General features: G+C 33.8%; 1 protein-coding gene across 1 annotated transcript; it reads left to right on the top strand.

Annotated features, from left to right (window-relative positions):
* Positions 1 to 6,332: 6,332 nt before the first annotated feature.
* LOC112018956 (uncharacterized) lies at positions 6,333 to 8,718 on the top strand. The gene is made up of 4 exons (XM_065775009.1): positions 6,333 to 6,590; positions 6,722 to 6,759; positions 7,220 to 8,384; positions 8,514 to 8,718. The coding sequence occupies exons 3-4, from the start codon at positions 7,228 to 7,230 to the stop codon at positions 8,554 to 8,556; spliced, it is 1,200 nt and encodes a 399-aa protein (XP_065631081.1). The 5' UTR covers positions 6,333 to 6,590; positions 6,722 to 6,759; positions 7,220 to 7,227; the 3' UTR covers positions 8,557 to 8,718.
* The last annotated feature ends 2,247 nt before the right edge of the window (positions 8,719 to 10,965 follow it).

Here is a 10,965-nt window from a genome sequence, read left to right as displayed (position 1 = left end):
ACTTTAATCCGTATTTTGCTTTGATTAAATCAAAAATATCATGGAGATCAATGCATGTATTAGCTGAACCCGAACTCTTGAAAATTGAAATTATTGTTTTCTTTGAAGTCCACCAATCTGTCTGCAAACCTATGGATCAACCAAAGAAACAAGGTGGGTGATAAACAAACTGATACAGATTGCTTCTAGTTTATAGAAGGTAAATAAACTTCTAAAGGAAGGAAGACTTACTGTGTCCCTTCAATAAATGGTTCACCTTCTTTTTTGCAGAAGTCATTTACTGTCTCTGACCGTCCATCAACAATGATCAGAAATTTAGATAAACAGCCTCCTTCCAAGAAACTGAAGAATTCAGAATACACAAGAGATCAATAACCTATGGATTAAGTTTCTGATTAATTGGTGCATCTTTTATTCAAGTAACTGACTCAAGCACATGTGACTTTCTTATTGTACCTTTGAAGACCCTCTTTGATCCCTTGTGGACTGACTTCAGCGTAGAAGGCATCCCAAGAGCACCATCCAAACCAGTCCCAGTGGGCTGGCATCTACTGATTCAATCAGAATAGGAAAATCAATTGGAATGCAAAAAACACATGCCCTCGAATTGTTTTTAGTATTTGGATCTTTATTACCTTCTTGTATTCAATGTGGCTAAAAGTACCTTCGTGCTTCTCTAGTATCCTGTATTATTATACACGTTGAAGTGTTAGATTATATAAATGACCACTTTACATTTGCACACAATATAGTAAAGGCCAATTAAGTAATCATACTTGATAGAATTCTTAAGGAGCTCAAATGGGTAGTCCCCAGAATTAATGAAAACTGCTTCCAATGATTGGGAGGTTTGAACATTGACATCTCCAGAAGAAATTATTGTATGCCCAAATGCAGTTCTGAAACTTCTGTAAGATAGAGGGTTCTTTTAACAAAGTTTAAACAGGATTATCATTTTCATCATAATCGAAGGAGTGAAAAGGAAAATAAGTTTTGTTATATAATCTTATGAGAATGAAGAGATTCCAGGCCTGGATTGGCTTAAATGGTGAAAATATGACTTATTAGCAAAGATTAAATGTTGAAACTTGAATTAAAGGCCACTTCGAAGTGAGTGAAATTCCTCATGAGATTTGATTATTTCGTGGTACTTCTTCAATACATCAGCTCTTATAATAAAGTATGCTCACTTCGAAATGAGTCAAACTCCTCACGAATTGTAAATAACAGAGAGAAGGCACGTATGGCTTAGCAAAACCCAACCCGTCAATTTGAGCATGAAGTAGACTTCTACACATACCAAGTGCTTGTAGTTTGAATTGCAATGACTTGGCAATTGTGCAAGCCAATTTGTAAAAGACGCGTTTTTTTTTTTTTTTGAAATGTAAGACACGTATTTTTGCATTGTAATGTCTTAAGGCCATCTACTAGAGCAATAGACAAACATTTGTTAAGTCATTCATGCATTATGGCCACACGTGTAAGGCCATTGACAATTGTTAAGCCATGCAGCCATGGTTGTAGCTTTACAAATTACTTTGATTTTGAAACGAAAACAGCCTTACTCTTCTTCTATTTTTTTCCTTTCTTCATGTTAAAAAATGAAAAAACACTTTCTTCGAAATGAATGCTCCACTTCGAAATGAAAAGAGGCTTGGAACCTAAAAGAAAAAAAGAAAATCTCTGCCTCGAAATAGAGGATGCCTCACTTCGAAATGAGTCGAACTCTTCATGATTTGTAAATTGCTTATCAAGTAAAATCATGATTTACAAATTGGTTGTCAAATAAAAAAAATCAACTCAAGATATGATTCACATTTTGACAATTATGATATCAAGCACTTGTGTTTGTGTGTAACATAAACACAAAGATCTTTCGTTTTTGTCAAGGCAAATACGTGAACGCCACGTTCAAGTTTAACACTTCTATTTTTTTATGCAACATTTATGTTTAACACTTGGTTACTTGTTTGTCATGTTACTTCTTTAATTAATGAAAGTTAAAGTCATACAATGACTAACAAAGATTTGGAAAATTATTGTTTACTCCTGAAATACCATAAATGCGTACTCCCTTCTCTCACATGAATGGTGGGTCCCACTAATTAAATTCATAGTGGGACCCACCAATTATGTGAAAGGAGGGAGTACGCATTTATGGTACACTGAAAGAACCTAATAATTTTCCCAAAGATTTATACATTAGCTCAATTTCGAGGTAAATTTTGGAAGAAATATATTTTGAATGACCACACATCAAGGTTAAACATTGAACACAGGCTAATAAGAAACACGTATAAGCCGCTCTTGTTATAATCGATTACTTCGATTTAAAAGATTTTTCCACATGACCAGGTCAAATTAATATTTCTACCCCTTATCCCTATTCAATTACTATTGGAAGATGCATTATCAAATCCGAATTCAATTAGTTTATGCAAGTAATACTAGTTCTAGGTCTATGAGAGAGTGAGAGAGAGAGAGAGAGAGAGGCATATGTGGCCAGCCATACCTTCATCTCCTTGGAATGCATGGCAATTTTCATTGCTGCCACACCAAAATGTTTCATCTTGACTGGGATTATCATAACCAGTTTCTTTGTTCTAATCAATTTCACCTCCACCACTTTGAGAAAAAACAACAAAAGTAACATCAACAACATTACTAACACAATCCTATTTGTCAAAAACAACCAGAATACTACCTTTTCAACCAAAATTTAAGAGGGATGAAATAGACAATCTTTTTTTTTTAGGTGTCTATATATGGTATGTGTGCATATAGGGGAACGAGAGAGAGGATTTACAAGAAATTAAAGGGATGAAATAAATGTAAAGGGGGAAGGGGATTGCTTAGAAAATATAGGGGAAATGAGGAAATAGGAGGCTCGCAAAAGTGTAACATGTTACACTTGAGCTAGCTGCCCAAGGCAAGGGGTGGCTAGCTACACTTTTGCTTTCCTCCCATTTTCGCCACCTCATTAGCCTATTTCGTCTCTTTCTAATTTTTGGCTTGATTTTTGTGCAAATGTTTAGAGGCCTTTTCGAGCTCCGTTTTCTTCAAACTTTATATACTCAGAAAGTTCTGAATGTTATTTGATTAACTCTATATGCATAATAATATTTGAATTAAATAATTAACCACTATAATAAAGCCAAGAATTCAACTTTGAGTAATTTATAGAGTAAACAAAAATTCTACTTACTTTTCCAAAAAGAAAAAAAAAATGTTATTTGAACCTAGTGGCGGAGCCAGAATTTCAATTTAAGGGGGGCAAGATTTAAAGACTATTCTTAAAAAGACAAAAACAAAAACAATTGTATATAGGAACTTGATTTGGACTCATTATTATAGTTAGCACTTTTCATAATTTCAATAAATACAAATATATATTTCATATCGAAAGAAAAATAACCAATTCATAGTTACAAACAATTAAAGTAAGAGATTAATATAATTACATAAAGTTTAGATATCTAATTTGATTCTTTAAAATTTAGATATCTAAAGTTGTATACATGTCTATTGCTTTTGATTGCTTTTAAATAATATGTACAATTCAAATTTTTTGTTCTCTATTCTTCGAAGTATTTAAATTTCGGTTTGTAGTAGAAACCTAGACTAGAGTTTAAAATTGAAATGTCTAAGAGATGGAGGAGAAAGAAGATAGGTGGAGGTTTAGGGTTTGAGACTATAGTACCAATGTACAAGGACATTAGTTAGTTTAAAAAAATATATATATTTTGTAAAAAATATTAAGATATAAGACCCACCATCAATTGAAAATTTATGAAATAAAAAGAAAAGAAAGTTGGGATAAACTTTCCATGAATAGTACTGACATGCTTAAATCTAGGACTTGATAAAAGTTTCTTTTTAAAACCATAATGATGTAGCAATGAGTCAATGCTGTTTAACCATTTTACCTTTTCTTTTTCAAAGCTATTTTAGGGACTGCATTTTGTTTTTTTTTCTTTTTATCAGAGTGGGCAAATAGGTTAAGCCAAACCCTGGGGTTTTATTTGTATTTGTCACCAAAAAAGAAAAAAAAAAGAAAAAACCAATGGCTTCCTATTGCTTTTTTTTTTTTTTCTTTTTTGATAATCTTGGCTTCCTAATCCTAATAGGCAAAGACTTCTAATAAAAAATAAAATAAAAAGGAAAGGCAAAGACTTCTAATAAAAAATAAAATAAAAAGGGCACCGCTTCCTAATCCTAATAGGCAAAGACTTTTATTATTTTTTGGGTAAGTGGAATAAAAAAAGCTTAATGAAACAAAGCTTAATGGGTTAATTAAGAGTAATGAAAAATGGGTCCGCGGGTTTCTCAAAAAAAAAAAAAAAAAAGGGACGGACCCATTTGTCCACCGCCTCCCTCCTAATATGTAACAACACCAAACACAAACAAGCAATACGCTCTCTGCTCTCTCTTTTTCATAGTCGTCCGTTTGTTTGGCTTGCGTCGCTCCGTTTCTGTCGAATCCTCTCTTCGCAAAGCAAATTGCAAGTAAGCTCTCTCTCTCTCTCTCTCTCTCTCTTTCTTGATTCGATTTTCTGTAATTTAGGGGTATTGATTTTGCTTTGATTAGTTTAGATTGAATTCCATGTTACATTTGTTAATTTCGTATATATGGAATTCTTTGATTCTTTGTCTTTTAAGGCTCTGATTATTTGGTGGTTGTTAGTTTATGCCATGGTTAGGGTTACAGTTACGGTTACGGTTCTGACTTATATTCTGAGAGATTTTTTTTTTTTTTTTTTTTTGGTTTTATCCAGAGTTGGCCATGTCGAATTCCAAATTTTGAACACTTTTGCAGAGAGCAATGGACTAGACAACGGTAGATGGTGAAAAGAAATATACTTACTGTTTCAATATCCTCCCTCAAAGTTTCCAACTGAACCTTCTCTTCATTATCAGCATTCATAATTGGTGTCTAAATAATAAAATACTCAAAGTTGTTAAACCATAACCCTCTCAAAGGCAAAGTGCAACCTAAAAACCGAAAATTGATACATCCAAATCCAAATAAATACAAATCTATGAATTATACAAAAGCCCATGAAGTTGGAACTTGTGCTATATGGATTTGTTCAGGAGCATCTTCTGCATGCTCTGCATAACGCCCAATTAGGCCATGACTTTCCAGTTCAGAATTGGCACAAGCAAAATCTCTGTTTTGCATTCGTTGCTTACAATAACCAATGAAGGAAGAAAATGGTAATGGAACCTACAAAAAGAAAGGGAATTAGAGTAATTGGGTTTATTGACTTCCATGAGAGAGAGCAATTCAAAGTTCCATAATGTTTTAAAAAAATATACAAAAAAATTACCCTCTCATGACTTTTAAGATCACCATAAAAGACAGGCAGTGATTTTGAGAGCATGGCCTCCACAATACCCGACCCTACTCGTTCCTAAATTTCCATTATAAGTAAAAGAAATAAAAAATTCATCTAATGACCTTATAAATAGAAAATTAATAACTGCAAAAGCAATAGGCAGAACAATCTTTGTAGCTATGCTACTTAAGCATACACAAAAATAAAATTTAAGCGTATGTGCATTAAGGCTTATTCTTTAAGGCCAAAATCAAATATATTAGTCAGAGTGTCAAGAAGATCATGCATCATGCACACACACATTTGAACAAGAATTTTAGGCTAAAACACACTTTTGACTCCTAGAATTTATTCCAAATTTCATTTTCATTCCTCAGTGCCATGTCAGCACTTTATCACATATCGTAATTGAGTTCTTGAACAAATTTGAAACATATCCCATTACAAAAATTGCATACATGGCAGACAAAGTGCCGCCATGGCACATTAAAAAAATTAATGTGGCATGGAATAAATTTACCATAAAAAGAAGAAGGGGAAAAATTAATACCTTTTTAAATATTTTAGGGTCGCAATTGAAACTTTTTAAATTTTAAAGTACAACAAACTTGAGCCAAATTTTGAGAACTGAAAAGCATATCTCAGCCATAATTTCAAAGAAAATCCCAAAGCTCCTAGCAATATCACTACATAAAGTACCAATAAGCTCTAGCTCAATTGGCATTTCCTCCTCTAATAAGTGCCAGGTGAAGAGTGAAATCGTAGGTTTAAGACGCATCAGATGCGTATGTAACTTACCAATCAATTTTTACAAATGGCATTAACTCCACATCTGTCTCGCCTCACTCTTTTTTTCTTTTTTCCTTCGTTTTTCACTTTTTCGCATGTTCCGTTTGGTTTTGCTGTTTTGGAGTTTGGACTGCTTCTTTCTTTTTTTTCTTTTTTCTTTTTTTTTTTAATTTACATGGGATGTTGACTGAGCCGGCCGGCTGTGGTTCATGAAACTGAGGGGCCCAAGTCTTTACTCAAATTTTTTTTTTTGGGCGCGGGGGGAGCCTGAGCTCCCTCACCGACCTTGTGTGATCTCTATATATAGGGCAGTCAGGCTCACGGTCTCACCTCTCAATTTTTTTTTTCCCTTCTCATCATTCCTCTCGGCGTCTGTTCTGGGTTTTTTTTTTTTTTCTTTTTCGCTTCGCATAGTCGGTCTCGCCCTCGCCCTCTCTGCTCTCTGGTTCTCGGCGTCCGAAGGTAATATTCTTTTCTTTTGATTACTTCATTTTGATTTTGATTTTCTCGGTTCTGTTTTTTTTTTTTTTCCTCTTGGCTTCATCAGGTAATGTAATAATTAATATTCTTTGCTTTTTGATTTTGATTCATAGCAAGCGTCTTTCAGAAGCAGCGTTAGGGTCTCTCTCAGGTGTGGTTCTCTCTCCTTTTCCATTCGTATGGGACCGTATATGATATACCAAAACCCAATTCTATTTTCTGTCTTCAATTTCTGTGTTTTCCTCCCCCTCTTTCCCAGTGCTTCTTCATGGATTGGACGGGTTTGGAAAATTGGGGTTTTGTTTTTGGGTGCAAAACAATTGGTTTGTGGATCCTCTGTGTGTTTGGTATTTTGATTTGGGTTTTGGGGTTTCAAGTTAATGATGGTCTATTTCTAGGTTTGGGTTTGATTTCGAAATTTGTTCTTTCATTTTGGGTGTGTCAATCTGACTTGGTTTTGCCTATGTTGTTGATGTGGTTTGTGTTGTGCTCGTCCAAAACATGCTTGTGTGAATGACTTGTAGTTGTATGTTACGTTGTTAGTTTATGCCATGGTCAGGGTTACGGTTCTGACTTATATTCTGAGATTTTTTTTTTTTTGTTTTATCCAGAGTTGGCCATGTCGAATTCCAGATTTTCAACACCAAAATCATCGTCCTCTTCATCTTCGTTTTTGTCGTCTCCACCTTCTTCGTCTATGTTCTCACTACCATCGAGTGATGAAGATTCTCTTCCATTCCAGAAATTTGCTTGTATTCTCGTACAAGGTCGTGTGGGTTTGGAACAAGGTTATCGAATGGGTTTGGAGTGGTATGTCTTTAACATCTCCGACGATGTTGAGCACAATCAGGCTCCTCCTCCTCCTGGTCCTAGTCCGTTTCTACAAGCAATATTTCATCCAAACTCCCACGAGCAGCAGCATATCAAACCCGCAGTGATTGGACCTTCAGAAAGGAATTGTTGCGTTTTAGGATCCAACAACACTTTATATGTTTCTGGACGCGACGATTTAGTGTCTTGCTTTGACCTTACCAATACCAAAAAATCTAGGCAAGAGTTTCTTCCTCCAATGCCTAATGACGTGTTGTCAGCACATGCCCTCTTTCTTGGCAATAAGCTTTATTGCCTTGGTGGTTATCAAGAAAACAAACCCTGGGCCATGGCTTACGACTTGATTCTTGATAGATGGGACTCTCTAGTGGATCCTCCTCACTGTTCCAAAAGAGTTGATAATATTTTTTCAGTAGCTATAGAGGTCCCAACCCCAACTATCGTGGTGGGTTCAACTTTGCAGCCTCGTCCTCTCCAAATCTATGATGTGCATACCAAGTGTTGGAGACTACATGAGTTTATAAACAAGGATGGCTTTTATCTTTTCCCTCGGGGACAACCTGTGGCTGTTGATAGTAAGTTTTATTGGTATGAATTCAACTATCAATGCCTAGCAGCATTTGATGTGGTCACAAACGAGTGGTCATTGGGCTATGTCCCTATACATGACAGTGATCAATGTCTATTGGATGGAGAGATCGATTCACCTCCGCGCTTGGCTCATCTAGCTGGTGATTATTTCTGCTTGTTTTGGGGATCCCCCTGCCAGCATTACGAACCTGGTGGCCCTCTTGACAGCATCACATCTCGCCTTCACTGCCTGAAGTTTCGTATATCCAAAGTTCACCCAAAGCAAGGATCAACTTTTCGCTTGGATGCCTCTATCCTGTCATGCCAATCCTACGTTGTGCCTTGGGTAAAGACTTTTCTTGATGGCTTCGTGGGGTAAGTATGCATCTCTTTCTCTATTTATGACTCTTCCTTTTCTGTAATTTATATGCCTCCGCCACTCTAATTTTATATATTTGTTATTTTTATGGTTGTCATGCTAATTGAAGAGTGTTGATACTGTAGGGACGGTCATTTGGATTTGGGATACAACTGCTTAGAAGTTTGACAACATGAGTGATATTTTTGTGTTTGCCTTTTTCTCATTTTCCCCTTTTGATTCGATGGAACAAGATATTAGTGCTGTAATCTTTTTTTTTTTTCGTTAATTAGTGAAGTAATCCTTTTGTAACCTCCTTTTTTTCTTTTGATAGAATATAGTTGCATTGAATATTGTGGGTATGCATACTTTTCTTTACTACCTGCTCTTTTCTAAATTCATGAATTTGTTGTTGGTGGTGGAAGGGGAGGGTGTGGATTGAGGAGGATTACCTCAAAAAAAATTTATTTAAGTGTTGCTACCGTGGTTAATAAATATTCTCAGTTGTGCAATGCAGAAGGTAACTTTTCTAGATGGTCTATTGTGTACTACGTTTGTACTGTAATGAACTGTAACTATGGTAAATGGACAATTCTCAATATCTAGAGTAAATGCTGTGATGTAGGTGTAAACATTCTACTTGACTAATACTAATGTGAAGTAGATATATTCTTCATTTAATTTGTGTATGGAATTTAGATAAAATTTCACGAAAATGGAAGGCCCTTGGTACTCCCGAACTTTAAACATGTATTTGAATTGATGTTTATGTCAACTCCAATCTCCTATTTGCTTGACCGTTAAAATGATGCAAACCTTTTTCCCAATGATAGATTGATTGTTGTTTTTAGTATCGATAAACGGGGTTTATATACCTTTTTCATGGCTTATATTATTGGGGTGTGGTGGGGGTGATGTTTGTTTTTTTTTTTTTTTTTTTTTTTTTGGAGAAGAATTTTCCAATTTAAGATTAAGAACACTTGTTTGAACAAACTCTGACTTGTGCATTCTTCTACTATTGTCAACACCTTAAATCACTTTGAACCCTGCCATGAACCTCTACATTTAGGAGGATATGAGGAAATTTTGATGTAGAGTTGTTAAATAGAGGGTTATTTTTAATCTTAGAAACAAGACAATGTTAAGGAACATCCCAAAATTGAATAGATGACAAACAAATTGGTACGGAGAGAGTAAATTGTTTTGGGAAGACTAAAACAAAGAAATAAATAAATTCAAGAAGCATGAAAATAAGGAAAAAATATTAACGTCGGTTTAATGGAGACAAAAATGGTGGAACACGAAGGTGGAGAATTAACAAAAAGCCAAAAATTATGGAAGCATTAGTTAAAAATAATTGAAGAAAAAGAAAAAGAAGCTAGTGGTACAGGTAAGATAATGAGATCCTATGCGAGGAAAATATCGGAATTAAATGTTAAAGCTTCTATTTTTTATATATAGAAAACTAGTTGCTTAATTTGTGCCATGCATATGATGATATGAATGTTTTTTTTTTTTTCTTAAAGCTACATTATATATACTAATATACACATTACAATTCAAAAAAATTATCTGTCAAGATTAAAAAAAACAAACTTTCTCAAGAAATCAGAAGGAATGGTAGAGAAAATATCCATTCATAAATAGCATTTTCTTACAAATAAAATTTTGTGCATAATCAAAGTACATTACAAATTGACAATTATTCTCCAAAACAAACTTTCTTAAATTCCAATATTTCTCTACTAATATCGAAAAAACATATTACTTATGTAAATTTTTTAAAATCAAACTAAAAAAATGAAACAAACACTTTTAAGACCCTAAACCCAACAAAAACAAGATTTGAAAAAGAAAAAAAGAAAAGAAAAAAATCACATTAGAAAGAATCCAAACTTTCTATCCTCAATATCCAAAACAAAGGAATAAAAAAAACTCAAAAACTTATAACAAACCAAAATTAAAATGAGATTAAAGCAATTATAAAAAATTATAATAATCAATTACTCAAATATTCGATAGACAAAAATACGTAGTCAAGTCAAGTGTATTATAATATAAACTCAAATTCTCATTTTAAAAAAAAAAAACTAAATACCAACCCAAACTTGATATATATAAATGGAGATTCAGTATACCAAAATGTATCAATCTAGAGCAAAGCTGCAAGAAAGAATTAGAAATTCACTTAAGACGGCAAAAAAATATTAAATCCACAAAAAAGAAGAAAAACAAAATCAAATAAAAAGAGAGAGAGAAAGAGTAGGAAGTAAAATGAAATTTATAAAAAAGAAGATGGGAGAGAAGAAGAGTTCAAAAATAAAGATGAAAAATTGGAGGTAGAGTAACAAGAAGTTGAAGAATCATACAGAAGAAGAAGAGTTCAGAAATAGAGAAGAAGGGTTAGAAGAATGATAGGGAGAAGAAAAGCCAAGAAAAATTAATTATTAAGCCTATATTGATATATATATTGTATAGATAATAATATTTCTTTATATTTAATGTTACGGAAAAAAAATGTTAGGAAAAATGATTGATGTGGCTAATGATGTGACACAATAAGAGTTTGCAAAATTACATGCAATGCTTTCGTTATTA

This window comes from Quercus suber, unplaced genomic scaffold (genome assembly GCF_002906115.3).
Source record: "Quercus suber isolate HL8 unplaced genomic scaffold, Cork oak 2.0 scaffold_103, whole genome shotgun sequence".
Lineage (NCBI taxonomy): Eukaryota > Viridiplantae > Streptophyta > Magnoliopsida > Fagales > Fagaceae > Quercus > Quercus suber.
The sequence above is the reverse complement of the archived record's forward strand: the minus strand, read 5'-3'. Positions and strand labels throughout refer to the sequence as shown.